Genomic DNA, 22,536 nt, shown 5'->3' with positions numbered 1-22,536 from the left:
CATGCACCAACATCCGTGGGGAATGTTTCCTTCACCGTGTAGACTTCCTCAAAGAATTCAGGCTGTTCTGGTGGCAAAGGGGGGTCCGACCCTGTACTAAATGGGTGTACCTAATAAAATAGCCTGTGAGTGTATATAAAACACAGGACAATCAAGTGTCTGACAGCACTGGGCCTTTAACTATGCTCATTGCCACTGCAATAATATGTTGCTGTAGCAGATTATGTAATATTCATTATATTATATTACATTACATGCGAGATGGGCCTAAAGTGCATCTCAAATGGCACCCTATTTCTTATTTAGAGCACTACCTTGACCATAGCCCTGGCCCCTGGTCAAAAGTTGTGCATAATATTATATTACATTTGCAAGATGGGCCTAGTGTGCATCTCAAATGGCACCCTATATCCTATTTAGAGCACTACTTTCACCAGAGTTCTGGGCCCTGGTCAAAATAAGTGCACTATAAACGGAATAGGGTGCCATTTAGAGTGAAGTTTCAGTGATTGTACGTGTTGATGTTTCCATCTACACAGGCTGCGTATTCTCACGCTAGTGATTCAGATCCAGAAGATGTTAAGAGCATAAAGAGCACAAGAAGAATCTCCTTCACACCACATCCAACTAAAGGTGGGTTCCATATTCATTCTCCGCATGAGCGCTTCCTTTTGTGCATGCATTTGTTTTATTGTTATTTTTCACTGAGCACCTTTCTAAGTCCCAGAAGAGTTCAGTGCATTCTTTCTGTGGCACTAGAGCACGGGTGTGTTCCACTGACTCGTGTTGATTACAATTACACAGGAGGAAGCAACAAGGAAACGGAAAAGAACTCGGAGAGGGAGTCCTACTCAGGACTAAAGAGAGCTTCAGTTGACCTGAAACACTCAGGGGAGGAAGAGCCGAGGTCCCTGGGGCCGGCCATCCAGGGGTGTCCCTCGGTGGAAGACCCTGCACTGGGGCTCAACTCCACTAACACCAGAGACATCCAGGCAAGAGACAGCATGGAGAGAACTCCCTCTTATGACAATAACATTGGTAAGCAGAAATACAATCATAACCCTTACTGTGCTCACACAATTAACAACATTTGTTTCATTATCCATTGTTGATATAGTCCCAACATATTTAGCTAGTCAGCAATCACATTTTCAAGATATATAACTTTCTAAATACAGAAATACAGCCCGTATGATGCGTTTTGCATACATAGTGTATACCAAAATTCAAAAGGCACTAGCACATCTGAGCTATCATTTTTGCAGGTGCGTTGTAACTGTTGAATAAAATTGAATAAAATGAATAAAAAGAAGAAACCCGCACACTGCTCTTGATAGTATCACTGCTCTTTAATAAGCTTTACGTATCGGCCTCATGGCCTTCGTCAGAGCTTTTGTGATTATTTTTAATTAGCACCCTTATGTAGACCTAGCTTCACTCACATGCGTTCCACACATCGAATGGGGTTGGAGTCGAGGGGAAAAAAATAAGTGCTACCAAATATAACAATATGCATTTCATAAATATTCAACTAAAGTGTGTACATAAAACGTATTAAACACGTCTGTAAAACCACAATGAGGACATTGACCTACCAAGAATAAGGGTGCTAATTAAAAAAACTCACAAAAGCTCTGACTAAGGCCGTGAGGCCGATACGTAAAGCTTATTAAAGAGCAGTGATACTATCAAGAGCAGTGTGTGGGTTTCTTCTTTTTTCTACTTTTTTTGCATGTATAGTGTATGCAAAAGTATGTGGACACTCCTTCATATTATCTGATTCAGCTAATTCAGTCACACCCATTATTGACAGGTGTATAAAATCGAGCACACATCCATGCAATCTCCATAGACACATTGGAAGTAGAATGGCCTTACTAAAGAGCTCAGTGACTTTCATCGTGGCACCTTCATAGAACGCCACCTTTCCAACTAGTCAGTTCGTCAAATTTGTACCTCTCTAGAGCTGCCCCGGTCAACTTTAAGTCCTGTTATCGTGAAGTGGAAACATCTAGGAGCAACAATGGTTCATACGCAAAGTGGTAGGCCACACAATCTCACAGAACGGGACTGCCGAGTGCTGAAGCACATAGAGCATAAAAATCATCTGTCCTCGGTTGCAACACTCTCTACCGAGTTCCAAACTGCCTGTGGAAGCTTAAGATCAACATGCGCAATGATGATTTCGCCATAATCTATTGAATAATAATCTATCGTCATAATCGACTGAATAATCTGATTTCTACTATTTAGCAAGAGGCGTGACCTACAGCTGAAGTCGGAAGTTTACATACACCTTAGCCAAATACATTTAAACTCAGTTTTTCACAATTACTGACATTTAATCCTAGTAAAAATTCCCTGTTTTAGGTCAGTTAGGATCACCACTTTATTTTATGAATGTGAAATGTCAGAATAATAGTGGACAGAATGATTTATTTCAGCTTATATTTCTTTCATCACATTCCCAGTGGGTCAGAAGTTTACATACACTCAATTAGTATTTGCTAGCATTGCCTTTAAATTGTTTAACTTGGGTCAAATGATTCGGGCAGCCTTCCACAAGCTTCCCACAATAAATTGGGTGAATTTTGGCCCATTCCTCCTCACAGAGCTGGTGTAGCTGAGTTGGGTTTGTAGGCCTCCTTGCTCGCACACAGTTTTTCAGTTCTGCCCACAAATGTTCTATAGGATTGAGGTCATGGCTTTGTGATGGCCACTCCAATACCTTGACTTTGTTGTCCTTAAGCCATTTTGCCACAACTTTGGGAGTATGCTTAGGGTCAAGCTTTAACCTCCAAGCTTTAACTTTCTGACTGATGTCTTGAGATGTTGCTTCAATATATCCACAGAATTTTCCTCCCTTTTATGATGCCATCTATTTTGTGAAGTGCTCCAGTCCGTCCTGCAGCAAAGCACCCCCACAACATGATGCTGCCACTCCCTGTCACGCCCTGACCTTAGAGATCCTTTTATGTCTCTATTTTGGTTGGTCAGGGCGTGAGTTGGAGTGGGTATTCTATGTCCTTTTTCCTATGTTTGGTATTTCTTTGTTTCGGCCGGGTATGGCTCTCAATCAGGGACAGCTGTATATCGTTGTTGCTGATTGGGAGCCATACTTAGGCAGCCTGTTTTCCTTTGGGTTTTGTGGGTGGTTATTTTCTGTTTAGTGTTTTGCACCTAACGGAACTGTTCGGTTGTTCTTTTGTTTGCTTGTCGCATTAGTGTTCCGTTTTAACATTAAAATGACGAACACTTACCACACTGCATATTGGTCTGATTTCTCTTCCCCTTCATCCGAGGACGACGAAGACCGTTACAGAACCACCCACCATAAGAAGACCAAGCAGCGTGGATTGGCGCATCGGGTTGACGGATGGACTTGGCAGAAGGAGCGAAGATTCTGTGAGGAAAAGTTACGGGATCTATGGGAGCCCGAGAGGCAACCCCCAAAAATGTTGGGGGGGCACACGAGAAGTTGGCCTGAGTCAGGAAGGAATACTGAGCCAACTTCCCGTGCTTACAGGAGGCATCGTAGTAATGGTCAGGCACCGTGTTATGCGGTAGAGCGCGCGGTGTCCCCAGTACGCGTTGAGAGCCGGCGATGCGTACTGTGTCTGGGATGAATCAGTCCGTCCTGTGCCTGCGCTCCGCCCGCGCCGGGCTAGGTTGAGTATTCAGCCTGGAAGATGGGTCACAAGCCTACGCACCAGATCTCCAGTGTGACCCCACAGTCCAGTACGCCCTGTTCCTGCTCCTCGCACTAGCCTTGAGGTGCAGGTCTCCAGTCTGGTACCTCCAGTGCCATCACCACGCACCAGGCCTCCAGTGCATCAGCCCAGTCCAGTACGTCCTGCTCCTGCTCCTCGGGCTAGCCCTGTGGTGCGTGTAAATAGTCTGGCGCCTCCAAAGCCAGCCCCACACATCAGGCCTTCAGTGCGCAGTCCCCGTCCAGAGCTCCAACGACAGCGCCCCGTCCAGAGTGTCCGGCAACAGTGCCCCATCCAGAGTGTCCGGCAACAGTGCCCCATCCAGAGTGTCCGGCAACAGTGCCCCGTCCAGAGCTTCCGGCGACAGTGCCCCGTCTAGAGATAGCCCACAGTTCGGAGCCTGCAGAGACAGCCCACAGTTCGGAGCCTGCAGAGACGGCCCACAGTCCGGAACCAGCAGAGACGGCCCACAGTCCGGAACCAGCAGAGACGGCCCACAGTCCAGAGCCAGCAGAGACGGCCCACAGTCCGGAGCCAGCAGAGACGGCCCACAGTCCGGAGCCAGCAGAGTCTCCCTCCAGTCCGGAGCTCCCAGAGTCGCCCTCCAGTCCGGAGCTCCCAGAGTCGCCCTCCAGTCCGGGGCCCGCTGCGAGGGTCCCCAGTCCGTGGTCGGCGGCAAGCGACCACGCTCTAGGGGAGCCATTAAAGTGGGGTGAGCCAGCGGTGGACCGGGGTCTGCGTCCTGCTCCTGAGCCGCCACCACGGGTAGATGCCCACCCGGACCTGGATATAGATACTTTTGTACCTGTTTCCTCCAGCATCTTCACAAGGTCCTTTGCTGTTGTTCTGATTTCTTTTGATTTTCCCATGATGTCAAGCAAACAGGCACTGAGTTTGAAGGTAGGCCTTGAAATACATCCACAGGTACACCTGCAATTGACTCAAATGATGTCAATTAGCCTATCAGAAGCTTCTAAAGCCATGACATCATTTTCTGGAATTTTCCAAGCTGTTTAAAGGCACAGTCAACTTGTGTAAACTTCTGACCTACTGGAATTGTGATACAGTGAATTATAAGTGCAATAATCTGTCTGTGAACAATTGTTTGGAAAAATTACTTGTGTCATGCACAAAGTAGATGTCCTAACCACGTTGCCAAAACTATAGTTTGTTAACAAGAAATTTATGGAGTGGTTGAAAAAATAGTTTTAATGACTCCAACCTAAGTGTATGTAAACTTCCGACTTCAACTGTATGTTTAAATCAGAGTTATTTTTGTGTGCATAATAGTTTTTCACCTCCATTCAATACCAATTTCAGGTCAAGAAAGTTTTTCTGTACTACAATGAAGGCAGACTGTAGTTCAGATAGAGCCTGGTCAACCATGAGGCAATAGCATATACAACAGCGTCATTGGCGAGCACATGGAGGGCTGTGCAGCCCCCCAAAGAAATGCCACCCCACACCATGACTGACCCACCGCCAAACCGGTCATGCTGGAGGATGTTGCAGGCAGTAGAACGTTCTCCACGGCGTCTCCAGACTCTGTCACGTCTGTCACATGTGCTCAGTGTGAACCTGCTTTCATCTGTGAAGAGCACAGGGCGCCAGTTGCGAAATTTGCCAATCTTGGTGTTCTCTGGCAAATGCCAAACGTCCTGCACGGTGTTGGGCTGTAAGCACAACCCCCACCTGTGGACGTCGGGCCCTCATACCACCCTCATGGAGTCTGTTTCTGACCGTTTGAGCAGACACATGCATATTTGTGGCCTGCTGGAGGTCATTTTGCAGGGCACTGGCAGTGCTCCTCCTGCTCCTCCTTGCACAAAGGCGGAGGTAGCGGTCCTGCTGCTGGGTTGTTGCCCTCCTATGGCCTCCTCCACATCTCCTGATGTACTGGCCTGTCTCCTGGTAGCGCCTCCATGCTCTGGACACTACGCTGACAGACACAGCAAACCTTCTTGCCACAGCTCGCATTGATGTGCCATCCTGGATGAGCTGCACTACCTGAGTCACTTGTGTGGGTTGTAGACTCCGTCTCATGCTACCACTAGAGTGAAAGCACCGCCAGCATTCAAAAGTGACCAAAACATCAGCCAGGAAGCATAGGAACTGAGAAGTGGTCTGTGGTCACCACCTGCAGAACCACTCCTTTATTGGGGGTGTCTTGCTAATTACCTATAATTTCCACCTGTTGTCTATTCCATTTGCACAACAGCATGTGAAATGTATTGTCAATCAGTGTTGCTTCCTAAGTGGACAGTTTGATTTCACAGAAGTGTGATTGACTTGGAGTTGCATTGTGTTGTTTAAGTGTTCCCTTTATTTTTTTGAGCAGTGTATCTCTGCTTTCACCTGAGGATATACACACTGCAACACATGGGTCATTTCCTGACAACATAATTTGTGACATTTGAATAACCGCATCTCCTGTCCCCCCATCGGTCCCCCAGTTACCAGTTACCAATCCATGTGACGTGAGTCAACAAACGGATATCCCAACAATGCTACTAAAATAACCACTGCTACTACCAACATGGCCCTTGACTATAGTCTCACAATACCCCTCATTTGCGCAGTAGTCCAATTCCATGCTATCAATATAGCATCCTTTGCTACTAGTACTGCACCTTCAGTTACTGTCCCTACAACGACTGCCGTGAGAATACCTCCTGCATGTAATCTGTCACATGTTCGCCGGCTGTTAGAAATTGGAGAAAAATGTATGACTTGGGAATAATATCCAACCTAACTAAACTCCGAGTCGCAGGTGTCCTGAAAGTTTACCATAGTGTCTGAAATGCCACCACTATCTCTTCTACTCTCACCATGATCTAGGTATGTGTAATGTTCAACTAAATCCCCATTTTGTGTACAGTTAGCTGTCCTCCCTCTTCTATGATCTATCTCCTGTAACAATATACAGTCTCTGAGAATGATACTCCTATCATTACATCTAACCCATAGCACACTATACTCCTAATGCATTTTCTACAGTTCTAAACATACTAACACATTCTCAAATCAGTTAGACAATATACATCATTCAATGAACACCCTCATGTTCCACGAAACCTAAAAACATATGGACTTGAAAAGAAAAGAGAAACAAAGTACATGTCTAATAACTTAGCACCACTCATTGATGCGATGTACCATAACAATTCTGAATACAGGGTAAAACAAAAGAGAACAAAAACCTTTCATGGTTGTCCCACACTTTCATCCATTGATTCCCCTAACAAACCACCTCCCCTCAGGATGATACTTAGAGATAAGGTTCTGGAGACTCTCTCAGACAAATAAATGTCAGCAGTGCCCCCACCCCTCATCGCTCTTTAGCAATTCTCACTCGCTTTATCCCAATCACAACTAAAACATTTTATAAATTATCCAACCCAACTTTAGAATGACTGACCTCAGTGCTTACTTTGAGTCTAGGGCTCGAATTCCAGTTTATCAACTTAGCACACATCATCCGTGTTAGAACATACATTTATAAACAACCTTTTATTGCCGATCATAACTCTTCTCATTACAACCCCCCTTTGTCCCTTTATTCCTGTCCTGAGTGGCCTGGTAATGAAAGATCAGTATCTCAATGCATTCTTAGTCTAAATAGTTAGCAGGGTGTATACCCCCCTCATAGGCAGCATTCCTTCTCCTCCAAACACGGCGAGTTGAGTTGATGCCAAAGAGCTCCATTTTGGTCTCATCTGACCACAACACTTTTACCCAGTTGTCCTCTGAATCATTCAGATGTTCATTGGAAAACTTCAGACGGGCATGTATATGTGTTTTCTTGAGCAGGGGGACCTTGCGGGCGCTGCAGGATTTCAGTCCTTCACGGCGTAGTGTGTTACCAATTGTTTTCTTGGGGATTATGGTTCCAGCTGCCTTGAGATCATTGACAAGATCCCCCCGTGTAGTTCTGGGCTGATTCCTCACCGTTCTCATGATCATTGCAACTCCACGAGGTGAGATCTTGCATGGAGCCCCAGGCCGAGGGAGATTGACAGTTCTTTTGTGTTTCTTCCATTTGCGAATAATCGCACCAACTGTTGTCACCTTCTCACCAAGCTGCTTGGCGATGGTCTTATAGCCCATTCCAGCCTTGTGTAGGTCTACAATCTTGTCCCTGACATCCTTGGAGAGCTCTTTGGTCTTGGCCATGGTGGATAGTTTGGAATCGGATTGATTGATTGCTTCTGTGGACAGGTGTCTTTTATACAGGTAACAAACTGAGATTAGGAGCACTCCCTTTAAGAATGTGCTCCTAATCTCAGCTCGTTACCTGTATAAAAGACACCTGGGAGCCAGAAATCTTTCTGATTGAGAGGGGGTCAAATACTTATTTCCCTCATTAAAAATGCAAATCAATTTCTAACATTTTTGACATGCGTTTTTCTGGATTTTTTTGTTGTTATTCTGTCTCTCACTGTTCAAATAAATCTACCATTAAAATTATAGACTGATCATTTCTTTGTAAGTGGGCAAACGTACAAAATCAGCAGGGGATCAAATACTTTTTTCCCTAACTGTATAGCCTAATGGTTCGAGAGAAAGAAAGAGACAACAGAAAGAGGAGTGTGTATTTCAGTCTGGGCGTTCCAAAGGCTCCTGCTACATCAGACAAACGTGATTAAAGTTCATTATCAGCCTGTCATTTGTTTCAAATCACAAAAGAGCTGCTCTTACCCACACCAGCATTAATCAGTGTACACAGCACGCATTAGCAGTGTGTCTAGCAGAGATAACACCAGAGTTAGCCTGACTACGACCCACTACTTCATTATTTGTTTATTTATTTGTATCCCCATTAGCTTTTGCAGAAGCAGCAGCTACTCTTCCTGGGGTCCACAAAAAAAAACAATACAGGACAAGTAACAAAACACTGATATACTGATAGACAAGGGCAGTCACGCAAATGTTTAATTACAACTATATACAAACAATGCAACAACAAAAAGAATACAAACAACACAACAATAAAATAGTAGTGTGTTAAAGTGTCTGTGTGTGTGTGTGTGTTAAAGTGTGTGTCCCCTCACAGTCCCCGCCGTTCCATGAGATGTTTTTAATCCCTTTTTTAAAGGTAATTTTACTGATTGCTTGAGTAATTGGAGATGGTAGGGAGTTCCATGCGATAATGGCTTTGTATAATACTGTGTTGCCGTGAATTTGTTTGGTACGTGGGGACTGTGAAGAGACCCCTGGTGGTAGGGCTCGGCATTAAGGCTTGTCCGCTTGTCCGGGGAAAATAAAAAAAGCACAATATAGATTTCAGTTGTCCGAATGGACAAGTAAAAAAATGACAATATCAAACAATTACTCAGATCAGAATTGGATCAGGTAGCGGCGTTGATGCAGCGCACAACACGGCAGTGCATGGTTGAGTAAATTGCCTATATTCCTATTTGCTATAGCCTATTTAAATAAATATGTTACATTTACACAAAGCAAGATAACAATGTAGACAGAGCTAAGATTCTCACCAAACTAGCGCAAACTATCCAGTTAGAATAGTTTTTTTCTCTCTCTCAAATATCGGAGGATCTGGGCCAATAGCCAAAGTCTATTTTTATAGTGGACCCTCTGGTGTCTTATTGTTGTAAAAGCCCAATTTTTTTATATTTCCTCTCCATTTGATATGAGTATGACTTGACCTATTAAGCCACTGTTAATGCATGCTAGATTTCTCCTGCCGCAGTTCTAGACTATCTCAGAAAGTTTTAAGTTGTTTTGGAATAACCCAAAAACATGGGAGGCCTAAGGTAATAATGAGAGAGATTGCAGAAACAATAGCAAGATATAAAGATCAAATGAGAAATTTTAACAAACCTTACAGCATTATAATACAGAAATGATGAATGCATGCGAGGCCAACAAAGAAAACCTTCCTTGCCATTGTGAACCAAACGACCAAAAGTCTAATCCTACTAACTGAAATATCATAAAAGCACGAAGACAAATTTAAAGGTATGAAGACTATTTTCCAAACTATTCTAATAAAGTGTTTAATTTCCCAAATTTGCATATTTTAATCATTTTTGAATCATTATTGAGCAAACAATACCAAGACATTTAAAAAAAATAGGCTACAGCTGAGGAAAACATATAAAAGAAATGCGTAGTTGGCCGAGGCCTATTTCCATATTATTCTAGCAATGTGGAACCTACGGTACATACAACACATATAGTAACCTAGGCCTAATATGAGAGGAGGATGAGGGAAAAATGTGAATCAATTTATAATTATCCAGTTCTGAGGACAGCAGAGTTGCTCTGCAACCCATGATGATTTACAACCCATCACAAGACACACAGCCAGCGAGACTCGTTGACTGTGTCACTCGCTACATCTGCTCTCTTTGGCATACACAGATAGCCAGATAGGCCTTGCTAAAGATTTGGCTCCACTAAGTATATTTTGTCAATGTCACGATTCCTCTTCTCCCTCACGTAGAATGCCAGCCAGTCTTCTTGTATTTACTTATTAACTTGGTTTTTTTTGTACATTATTTTGGATGGTCGCTAGGGGGTGATAACATTGTCTATGGCAGGGGTGTCAAACTCATTCCATAGAGGCCCTGGTTTTTACGTTCAAGACCTAGACAACCAGGTGAGATGAGTTCCTTACTAATCATTGACCTTAATTCATCAATCAAGTACAAGGGAGGAGCGAAAACTCGCATACACTCGGCCCTCCATGGAACGAGTTTGACACGTGACAAGAGCAGAAAATTATTTCAGATCCCTCCTATTTACTTCATTCATATTCAGTCACCCTTTTACTGATGGTGTTACGGACAAGTGACTTCAGCTTCAGCAAGTAAAACATCTATCCTAAGTGGCTAAATAAGTTAATGTCAAGCCCTGCCTGGCGGCATGTCTTGTGAGGTGTGTATGGTTGTCTGAGCTGAATGTTATTTGATAATGCTGACAATCTGGAATTTTCATCACAGTAATATTTCTCATAAAAACAACGAGAAGCAGTTCATCTCTTGTCAACCCTCAACCAGGAAACACTGGCATGCATGTTGTTGATGTTAGTTCTGTATATGCAGTAAAGGGAAAGGCGTGCAGCTCTGTTTTGAGCCAGCTGCAGCTTTGCTAGGTCTTTCTTTGCTGCACTTGACCATATTACCAGACTGTAATCAAGATGGGACCAAACCAACAACTAGTACAGTTGATTTGTGTAAAAAAAGATGATTTATTTTATTTTATAACAGACATACCCCTCCCCAACGTCACAACACCTTTGTCAAAATGATTTGACCATGATAATTGACCATCCAACGTTATACCTAGGACTTTAACTTCAACTTCAATGGTCACACCCTTTATACACAACTCCAGCTGAGGTTTAGGTCTTAGAGAATGTTTTGAACCAACTACAATGCTTTGAGTTTTAGATGTATTTAAGACCAATTTATTATTAATCACCCATGATGATACTGAGTGTAACTCCTCATTTAGAATTTCAGTGAGCTCACTGGCTTTGGGTGCTGACATGTAGAGTGTGGAATCATCCACATTCATAGTCATTCTAGCTTTGTGTAAAACCAGTGGCAAATCATTTGTAAAAATAGAGAACTGTAACGGCCCAAGGCAACACCCTGAGGAACACCGTACTGTACATATCTTAAGCTTCCATTGAAGAACACTCTGGGTTCTATTGGATAAATAACTCTCCAACCATGTGATGGCAGTTGATGTAAAGCCATAGCAAGTGAATTTCTTCAATAACAATTTATGATCAATAACATCAAAGGTTGCAATGAAATCTAACAATATTATTATCCATTTCTTTTAACCTCTTTTAACCAGTCATCTGTCGTCTGAGTTAGTGTGGTACACATTGAGTGCCCTTCTCTACAGTATATGCATGCTGAAAGTCAGTAGTTAACTTGTTCTCTGAAAAATAGCATTATATTTGGTTAAACACAATTCTCTCTGTCAGTTTACTAAAAACAGGTAGCAAACTGATTGGGTGGCTGTTAGAGCCAGACAAGAGTACTTTACTCTTTTTAGGCAGTGGAATTACTTTAGCTTCCTTCCACGCCTGTGGACACACATACTCCTTTAGGCTTAGGTTAAAGATATAGCAAATAGGCAATACAGTCTGCTACCATTCTCAATAGTTTCACACCAAGGTTGTCTATACCTGGTGGCTTATTATTATTTATAGATAACAATCGTTTTTCCACCTCTCCCACACTAACTTGACTAAATTCAAACAGCAATCCTTATCTTTCATTATTATATCTTTTATACAAAAATATGATGGTTCACTGTTGAATGTTGTCATTTCACTTCTGGATTTGTCAACGTCTCTAGTGAAGTAGTCATTGAAATGATTGGCAATATCAAATGCTTTTATTATAAATGACCCATCAACTTCAATGGACAATGGAGATGATTTGGTTTTCTGCCTTTGATATAATTTAAGATACTCCAAAATATTTTTCCCGTTGTGTTTTATGTCATTTATCTTAGTTTGGTAATATTGTTTCTTCTTCCTGTTATTAAGTTTAGTCACAAAAGTTCTCAATTTACAGTACCGTAAATTCCGGACTATAAGCCGCAACTTTTTTCCCAGCTTTGAACCTCGCGGCTTAAACAATGACGCGGCTAATATATGGATTATTCCCACTTTTTTTTCTAAAAAAAAACACATTCTGTGACGTGCTCAGTTTTTTGGCGGCATGAAGCTTTCATTAGACCAATGAAATTGCCGAACGGGTTAAGGTCAAACAACTTTTTTGTTTACTGTTTAGATTAAATCGAGCGCTCTCAAACTTCCCATCATTCTGATTACGGTAGTCATTTTGTCACCCTCATCATGGCAACTACACGGAGAAATGCATATGATGCAGCTTTCAAGTTGAAGGCGATTGATCTGGCTGTTGGAAAAGGAAATAGAGCTGCTGCACGGGAGCTTGGTCTTAATGAGTCGATGATAAGACGTTGGAAACAACAGCGTGAGGAATTGACTCAGTGCAAAATGACAACTAAAGCTTACTGCTAATTTTTTTTTGTTACAAGCCGTGTTTTGTTAAAGCCTATTTATTTTTGTTACAAGCCATGTTTCGTTAAAGCCTATTTATTTTTGTTACAAGCCGTGTTTCGTTAAAGCCTGTCTAAAGTTCATTTGTTTCAATGTACCGGTAGGCACCTGCGGCTTATAGACTGGTGCGGCTTATTTATGTTCAAAATAATATATTTTTTTTAATTCATTGGGTGCGGCTTATATTCAGGTGCGCTTAATAGTCCGGAAATTACGGTATGTCAACCAAACAGCTGAGCAGCCTGACTTGTTTGCCACCTTTTGCATAAAATCTTTCAACCATACAATTTTTCAATTCATCATCAGTCCAGGGGGCTCTAACAGTTCTCACAGTTAATTTCTTTACAGGTGCATGCTTGTCAACAATTGGCATCAGACCAACATAAATGTTTTTCATCTTCAACAAAAGAGTCCTGAGAGAACAACATTTAGTATGATCTCTTATAAATTACATACTTTAGGGCCAACCTTTGGCACTTTGGCTTTTGTTGTTATTGCCACACTGTTATGGTCATTACAGCCAATGGGAACTGATATTACTTTGAAGCAAAGCTCTACAGCATTAGCGATTATATGATCCATACAAGTGGAAGTCACAGATCCAATACTATTGGTTGAGTGATAACCTGGGTCATAATACAGAGAGGAAGAAAATGTTCAGGTCACCCAGAAAATAGAGCTCTCTGTTAACATCACACACACACTATCAAGCATTGCACACATATTATCCAAATTCTGACTGTTAGCACTTGGTGGCTTATAGCAGCACCCCAAAAGAAGAGGATTTAAATGAGGCAGGTGAACTTGCAACCACAACACTTCAACAACATTTGACATGAGATCCTCTCCAAGCTTTACAGGAACATGGCTCTGAACCTATACAGCAACACCTCTCCCATAGCCATTCCTATCTTTTCTGTAGATGTTATATCCTTGTATTGCTGTATCATCAAAGGAATGATCTAAGTGAGTTTCAGAGATGGCCAGTATATGAATGCCATCCGATGTTAGCAAGTTATTGATTTCATGAACCTTATTTCTAAGGCTACATATATTAATATGAGCTATTCTTAGCCCTTTCCTGGGTAGCTTATCGGAAATAGAAATAATATATTTAAAAAAGTTAAATAAAAATAAAAACATTGTTTGGCTAATAGAGTCAGTCAATCAGGCACTTGTGAGTGTGTGCTGTTGAGCTGAAGCTACTGACCCGGAAGCTTGGTTCTCTCACTCCTCCCAGGCTTTTGGGAGGGAACATGGTGAATGAGCTTGTCGTAGCGGATGTAAGCAATGTCCCAACACTCTCTGGTAGCTTTCATAGTTGGGATAAGTTATTTCCGCCTTGGTTCCTCTCAAGTTCTTGGCTCTCTCCAAAAATGCCATCTTGTCCTTGAACCTTAGGAACTTGACCTATGTCCCACTATGACATAGAAAACAATTTTGTCTCCTGAAACACTAGCTAGACAAATAAATTACAAACACAAGGAACAACACACAGCAGCTTTTCACCAAAAGATGAATAGTGTTCTATTGTTGTAGTTGGTTGGTTTAGTGATTACCAGGCTCCTATGCTCTGACCCACATGTGAACTTGTAAAGAATGTGTGTTTCCCTCCCTCGCCAGATGTGTGCAATGACAAATGGGACTGCGAGAAGCCCCGAGACTACCTGGATGAGTCAGCACAATTGCAGGACCTGAGGGGTGAGGATGACGACACCAGTGAAATCACATACGGAGAGGTGGAGCAACGCTTAGATCAGCTCCAAGAGCACTTAAACAGGTAGGCCTACTGTACTGCACTCCTTTGGCCATCTCTGACCTTTACAATGTAATGTCTAACATTCATGGAAATCTAGCTGCAATCCAGGTACAAAGGCCAGGAAACAGATGTGATTTCATAAAGCTCTTGTTTTCTATTCTGTTTCATGGAGACAATGGAAATTCAGAATTAACATAAAAAAGTCAATTGTTGTAACTGTTGCATTTTGTGAATCCGTCTGGCCCTGCGGCACCTCATGACTGAAATCTATGAATCCCAAATAGACAAGTCACCCAGAATGTGTCTGAAAGTTGTTATTAAACCATACGAAAAATAACAGCACACACTCTCCAACGAATACAAATTCAAAAAACATCACAACAAGACTTGTTCCGTGTGCAGTGTTACATTTGAATCCCCATTATTTCCTGAAGCAGTCAAACAGGTTGAGAGGAGAGATAACAACACCTGCACCAGCAGGCTGCCGAGAGCAGACAGACAAACAGCAGGTGGTAGTTTTAGCAGGAATAATCACAAAGAATAGGAGACCTCAAATTAAATCTTATTTGTCACATCAAATCGAATCAAATTTAATTGAATTTGTCACATGCGCCAAATACAACAGGTGTAGACCTTACCGTGAAATGTTTACTTACAAGCCCTTAACCAAAAATTGAGTTTTAAGAAAAATACGAGTTTTGAAAAATATTGACAAAATAAAAAAAGCGAACCAATAAAATAACAATAACGAGGATATATACCGAGTCAATGTGCGGGGGTACAGGTTAGTTGAGGTAATTGAGGTAATATGTACATGTACTGTAGGTAGGAGTAAAGTTACTATGCATAGATAATAGATAATAAACAGTGAGTAGCAGTAGCATAAAAAAAAGAGGGGGGGGGTCAATGCAAATTGTCCGGGTAGCCATTTGATTACCTGTTCAGCAATCTTATGGCTTGGGGGTAGAAGCTGTTAAGAAGCCTTTTGGACCTAGACTTGGCGCTCCAGTACTGCTTGCCATGCGGTAGCAGAGAGAACAGTCTATGACTAGGGTGGCTGGAGTCTTGGACAATTTTTAGGGCCTTCCTCTAACACCCCAGTGATGTACTGGGCCGTACGCACTACACTCTGTAGCGCATTGCGGTCGGAGGCCGAGCAGTTGCCATACCAGGCAGTGATGCAACCAGTGAGGATGCTCTCGATGGTGCAGCTGTATAACTTTTTGAGGACCTGAGGACACATGCCAAATCTTTTCAGTCTCCTGAGGGGGATAAGGAATTGTCGTGCCCTCTTCACAACTGTTTTGGTGTGTGTGGCACATGATAGCTCCTTAGTGTTGTGGGCACCGAGGAACGACCCGCTCCACTACAGCCCCATCTATGTGAATGGGGGCGTGCTCGGCCTTCCGTTTTATGTAGTCCCCGATCAGCTCTTATGTCTTGCTGACATTGAGGTTGTTGTCCTGGCATCACACTGCCAGGTCTCTGACCTCCTCCCAAAAGGCTGTCTCTTATTTGTTGGTGATCAGGCCTACCACAGTCGTGTCGTTCGCAACCCTATGATGGTGTTGGAGTCGTGCACAGCCATGCAGTTGTTGGTGAACAGGGAGTACAGGAGTGGACTAAACTCACACCCCTGAGGGGCCCCATGTTGAGGGTCAGCATAGCAAATGTGTTATTGCCTACCCTCACCACCTGGGGGCAGCCTGTTAGGAAGTACAGGATCCAGTTGCAGAGGGAGGTGTTCAGTCCTAGGGTCTTTAGCTTAGTGATGAGCTTGGACGGAGCTATGGTGTTGAACACTGAGCTTGATTCAATGAACAGCATTGTCACATAGGTGTTCCGCTTGTCCAGGTGGGAAAGGGCAGTTTGGAGTGCAATAGAGATTGTGTCAACTGTGGATCTGTTGGGGCGGTGTGCAAATTGGAGTCGATCCAGGGTGTTTGGGATGATGGTGTTGATGTGATCCACGACCAGCGTTTAAAAGCATTTCATGGCAACAGATGTGAGTGCTACGGTGCGATAGTAATTTAGACAGGTTACCTTGGCATTCTTGAGCACAGGGTCTATGGTGTTGTGCTTGAAACATGTAGGTATTACATAATGGGTCAAGGAGAGGTTGAAAATGTCAGTGAAGACACTTGGCAGCTGATCAGCGGCCTTGTGAATGTTAACCTGTTTAAAGGTCTTACTTACATCGGCTACGGAGAGGAAAGCGTGATCCCACAGTTGTCCGGAACAGCTAGTGCTCTCATTCATGGTTCAGTGTTGCTTGCCTCGAAGCGAGCATAGAAGGCATTTAGTTAATCTGGTAGGCTTGTGCCACTGGGCAGCTCGCGGCTGGGTTTCCCTTTGTAATCCGTGATAGTTTGCAAGCCCTGACACATCCAACGAGCATCAGAGCTGGAGTAGCAGGATTCAATCTTAGTCCTGTATTGATGCTTTGCCTGTTTGCGAATTCGTCAGAGGGCGTAGCAGGACTTCTTATAAGCGTCCAGATTAGTGTCCCTCTCCTTGAAAGCTGCAGCTCTAGCCTTTAGCTAAGTGCGGATGTCTCCTCTAATCCATGGTTTCTGATTGGGATATGTACACTATGCAAGGTCACTGTGGGGACAACGTCGTCAATGCACTTATTAATGAAGGTGAGGATTGATGTGGTAAACTTATCAATACCATCGGATGAATCCCGGAACATTTTCTGTGCTCGCGAAACACTCCTGTAGCTTAGCATCCGCTTCATCGGACCACATCTTTATTGAAGGTGTCATTGGTACCTCCTGTTTGTGTTTTGCAGGAGTCAGGAGGATAGAGTTATGGTCAGATTTTCCAAATAGAGGGCAAGCTTTGTATGCGTTTGTGTGTGTGTCATACTGAAGGTCTCTTCTTGAATCCGTGCGGTCCTATTTCCAAAGGATACATTTTCCAGTGCACTCTCTCTGACCCTGGGTTTTACCCAACTATTAGCAGCTGCCATTTTTGTGGTTTTAGCAGAATGTCTCTGCCATTAAGACATTATTTCCATGCTAGCCTATTGACCATCGGTCAGAGAAGTGGAGAGCAGTGCTAAAATAACTGCCAACATGCCATTGTCTCCTCAAGTTCCACTAAACTCAGTAAGGTTGGTTGTCTTTTATTTGAACGGCAGAAAATCCATCCTGTTTCTTTTGTATTTCCTGTATGTGTTAAGAGTCACGAACTGCTGAACAAATGATGAAGGCATTAGAGGCATTATACTAAGCATGTGCATAATGGCACCATTTCTGATTGGCGGATGGCAGCTGAGGAAGGGCAATTAAATTGATTAATCAGCATCACCACAGATAATGCTCTATGTTTAGCAGCAGGAGGATATCCATCCATTATTATTTCAGGCAATGTGTGACTGTGAGGTAGCTAGAAATCCCCTCCACAGACACTGTTACCCCACCCTTACTGAATATTCATTATGACTCCTACTAGAGAGAGAGAGCTGATAAAACATGTTCCCAAGCCTTTTGATTTCCTTGACAACCATGCTGATACTGTAATGTAAACATAGATCACAAGCTCCCCCTAGTGCTAGAATTTGACATATTCAACGACTGTACAATAAAAACAAAACAGCGATAGCCTAGAGACAGTATAGTTGTTGATTTGTGTTAAACTTATCTTTCCTTAGCCTCCAGTCCCTTATCCCTGTAACCAAGAGTAGAAGTTCATTTTCTGCCTTCCATCTATGTTTGCAGGTTGGAGTCCCAGATGACATCAGATATTCAGACCATCCTGCAGCTCCTGCAGAGGCAGTCTACCCTGGGACCTCCTGCCTATAGCACTGTGACTGCCAGTCCAGACTATCAAAGGCCTGCTGTTAGGGTTCAGCCAATCGCTGCTTTGACCAGCAGCCATTGCTTCAGCCATTCATCACCACAAGTACGTACTGAACTGTTGATTTCCACAGAACAAACAGACAATGGCAATCAAGGACCAAGACTTTTTAAAAATGGGGTTGATATCATATTTGAAAAGTGATGACCGACTCCAAGAGTTCTGAGATACTTTCTAATGGTGGAAGCACACTTATGTTGAAATGTGTGTGTTTGCTCTTATTTATTTTACATTATCAGAGTCCTGAACTTAACATGGAGAGGAGCCATCAGGAATTCAAAGACTCGGTGTCAGGCTTGGCTTATATGGATGATTCACCCAGAGAGGACAGCCTTACAGTACTACTTGTACAAAGACACACATACAACAAACCCAACACAGGGCATCAGCATTCCAAATCTAGGCCAGTCTCAGACCCAGGCCCTCCAAGGCCATAGAGCTACACTACCGGTCAAAAGTTTTAAAACACCTACCCATTCAAGGGTTTTTCTTTATTTTTACTATTTTCTACATTGTAGAATAGTAATGTAGACATCAAAACTACGAAATAACACATATGGAATAATGTAGTAACCAAAAAAGTGTTAAACAAATCAAAATATATTTTATAATTAAGATTCTTCAAATAGCCACCCTTTGCATTGATGACATATTTGCCCGCTCTTGGCATTCTCTCAACCAGATTCATGAGTTAGTCACCTGGAATGCATTTCAATGAACAGGTGTCCCTTAAAAGTTATTTGTGGAATTTCTTTCCTTCTTAATGTGTTTGAGCCAATCAGTTGTGTTTTGACAAGGTAGGGGTGGTATACAGAAGATAGCCCAATTTGGTAAAAGACCAAGTCCATATTATGGCAAGAACAGCTCAAATAAGCAAAGAGAAATGACAGTCCATCCTTACTTTAAGACGTGAAAGTCAGTCAGTACGGAACATTTCAAGATCTTTGAAAGATTCTTTATATACAGTCGCAAAAACCATCAAGCGCTATGATGAAACTGTCTCTCATGAGGACCGTCACAGGATGGAAGACCCAGAGTCACCTCTGCTGCAGAGGATAAGTTCTTTAGAGTTACCAGCCTCAGAAACTGCAGCCCAAATAAATGCTTCACAGAGTTCAAGAAACAGACACATGTCAACATCAACTATTCAGAGGAGACTGTGTGAATCAGGCCTTCATGGTCGAATTGCTGCAAAGAAACCAACACTAAAGGACACCAATAAGAAGAAGAGACTTGCTTGTGTCAAGAAACACGAGCAATGGACATTAGACCGGTGGAAATGTGTCCTTTGGTCAGGAGTCCAAATTTGAGATTTTTGGTTCCAACCGCAGTGTCTTTGTGAGACGCGGTGTGGGAGAACGGATGATCTCTCCATATGTATTTCCCACCTTAAAGCATGGAGGAGGAAGTGTTATGGTGTGGGGGTGCTTTGCTGGTGACACTGTGATTTATTTAGAATTCAAGGCACACTTAACCAGCATGGCTACCACAGAATTCTGCAGTGATATGCCATCCCATCTGGTTGGCCTTAATGGGACTATCATTTGTTTTTCAACAGGACAATGACCCAACACACCTCCAGGCTGTGTAAGGGCTATTTTACCAAGAAGGAGAGTGATGGAGTGCTGCATCCGATGACCCGGCCTCCACAATCCCCTGACCTCAACCAAATTGAGATGGTTTGGGATGAGTTGGACTGCAGAGTGAAGGAAAAGCAGCCAACAAGTGCTCAGCATATGTGGGAACTCCTTCAAGACTGTTGGAAAAGCATTCCAGGTGAAGCTGGTTGAGAGAATGCCAAGAGTGTGCAAAGCTGTCATCAAGACAAAGGGTGGTTGTTTGAAGAATCTCAAATATAAAATATATTTTGATTTGTTTAACACTTTTTTTGGTTACTACATGATTCTATATGTGTTATTTCATAGTTTTGATGTGTTCACTATTATTCTACAATGTAGAACATAGTAAAAATAAATAAAAACCCTTGAATGAGTTTGTGTTCTAAAACATTTGACCGGTAGTGTAGATCTCTCCTTTCTGTTTGCCTGTCTTCTCTCTCTGAAGTGTGACTCAGGGTTTCATTGACTATTTATTGCATTTCAATATGTGAAGTATCTTGTAGTTTCCTCCTGAAATGATGTGCATCATTAATGATGTACATGGACACCCTTGATGTTACACTACCAGCAACACAGACACCATACGTGCTTGTTTGGTAGATAGGCGAATGTGCATGACTGGGAGCGTTATTGTTGCATGGTAGCTTTGAGTCATACTTCTGACAAGCAAGTGTGATGTTGGAATGTTCACAAGGCAGTACATTGGTTTTCACCTTCGTATGTTAAACAATTTTGCACTGCTTGATAATGGCATTGTCTATATACTTCTGACTTTTTTGTTTGAGATTACAGTTTTACTAAATTATTATGCATACATAGTATTACAGTGCCTTGCATAAGTATTCACATTTTATTCTGTTACAACCTGGAATTAAAATGGATTTATTTAGGAGTGGGATAAAAACATTTACAAAGAAAAAACGGAAAAGTCTTGATTGCATAAGTATTCACCCCCTTTGCTGTGACACCTTTAAATAAGCTCTGGTGTTATAAAACAATATCCCAAACTTTGAACAACCCCTGGAGGCCGTCCACCAAAACTCAGTGACCGGGTAAGGAGGGCATTAGTCAGAGAAGCAACCAAGAGGCCACTCGTAACTCTGAAGGAGCTGGAGAGAGCCACAGTTGAGATGGGAGAAACCATCTATGTGACAACTATCACCCGGATGCTTCACAAAGCTGGGCTTTATGGAAGAGTGGCGAGAAGAAAGCCATTGCTGGAAGAAAAAAAAACATATCAAATCCCATTTGGTAGACACAGCAAACATGTTAAAAAGGGTTCTTAAACTTTTTGGCCTTTGAGAAAAATGCTATGTGTGGCAGAAAGCCAACACTTCTCATTACCCCCACGGTGAAGCATAGTGGTGGCAGCATCATGTTATGGGGATGCTTTTAATCAGCAGGGACTGGGAAACTGGTCAGGAATGAGGGCAAGTTGGATGGAGCCAAATTAATGGAAATTCTAGAGGAAAACCTGTTTCAGTCTGCTAGAGACCTGGGACTGGGGCAGAGGTTCACCTTCCAACAGGACAATGACCCTAAACACACAGCCAAAGCTACACTGAAGTGGTTTAAAAAAACAACCTGAATGTCTTAGAATGGCCCAGTCAAAGCCCAGACCTCAATCTGATTAAGAAACTATGGCAAGACTTGAAAATTGCTGTTCAACAACAGTCCCAATCCAACTTGACAGAGCTTGAGCAATTTTTCCAAGACGAATGGGCAAAAATTGCAAGATCCAGATGTGCAAAGCTGGTAAAGACTTAGCCAAAAAGACTGCAGCTGTAATTGCTGCCAATGGTGCTATTCCAAAGTATTGACTCAGGGGGGTGAATACTTATGCAACCAACAAATGTTTTTTTATTTTTATTATTAACATTTGTGCCACAACAACAAATATTTTTCACCTTCAAAGTATTATGTTGTGTGCATCATATGGTAAAAATAAAAAATAAAATCCAGTTTGTAACACAACAAAATGTGGAAAAGTACAAGGGGGTGAATACTTACAGTGGCTTGCGAAAGTATTCACCCCCATTGGAATTTGTAAAATCTTGTTGCCTTACAACCTGGAGTTAAAATTGATTTTTGGGGGGGATTTGTATCATTTGACTTACACAACATGCCTACCACTTTTGAAGATGCAAAATATTTTTTATTGTGAAACAAATGAAAAATAAGACAAAAAAAACAGAAAACTTGAGAGTGCATAACTATTCACCCACCCAAAGTCAATACTTTGCAGAGCCACCTTTTGCAGCAATTATAGCTGCAAGTCTCTTGGGGTATGTCTCTATAAGCTTGGCACATATTGCCACTGGGATTTTTGCCCATTCTTCAAGGCAAAACTGCTCCAGCTCCTTCAAGTTGGAAGTCATACCACATATTCTCAATTGGATTGAGGTCTGGGCTTTGACCAGGCCATTCCAAGACATTTAAATGTTTCCCTTTAAACCACTCGAGTGTTGCTTTAGCAGTATGCTTAGGGTCATTGTCCTGCTGGAAGGTGAACCT

The 22,536-nt window shown here is 42.5% G+C and overlaps 1 protein-coding gene across 1 annotated transcript in view; it reads left to right on the top strand.

Annotated features, from left to right (window-relative positions):
• LOC106586190 (potassium voltage-gated channel subfamily H member 7) overlaps window positions 1-18,909 on the top strand; it is a 110,663-nt gene extending 91,754 nt beyond the window's left edge. Inside the window, exons 12-16 of the mRNA XM_014173162.2 lie at window positions 540-633; window positions 805-1,038; window positions 14,404-14,560; window positions 18,265-18,448; window positions 18,643-18,909. Of these exons, the coding sequence (XP_014028637.1) occupies window positions 540-633; window positions 805-1,038; window positions 14,404-14,560; window positions 18,265-18,448; window positions 18,643-18,840 (867 nt within the window). The 3' untranslated portion in view covers window positions 18,841-18,909. The remainder of the gene's footprint in view (window positions 1-539; window positions 634-804; window positions 1,039-14,403; window positions 14,561-18,264; window positions 18,449-18,642) is intronic.
• The last annotated feature ends 3,627 nt before the right edge of the window (window positions 18,910-22,536 follow it).

The sequence above is a fragment of the Salmo salar genome, chromosome ssa25, assembly GCF_905237065.1.
Source record: "Salmo salar chromosome ssa25, Ssal_v3.1, whole genome shotgun sequence".
Classification (NCBI taxonomy): domain Eukaryota; kingdom Metazoa; phylum Chordata; class Actinopteri; order Salmoniformes; family Salmonidae; genus Salmo; species Salmo salar.
The sequence above is the reverse complement of the archived record's forward strand: the minus strand, read 5'-3'. Positions and strand labels throughout refer to the sequence as shown.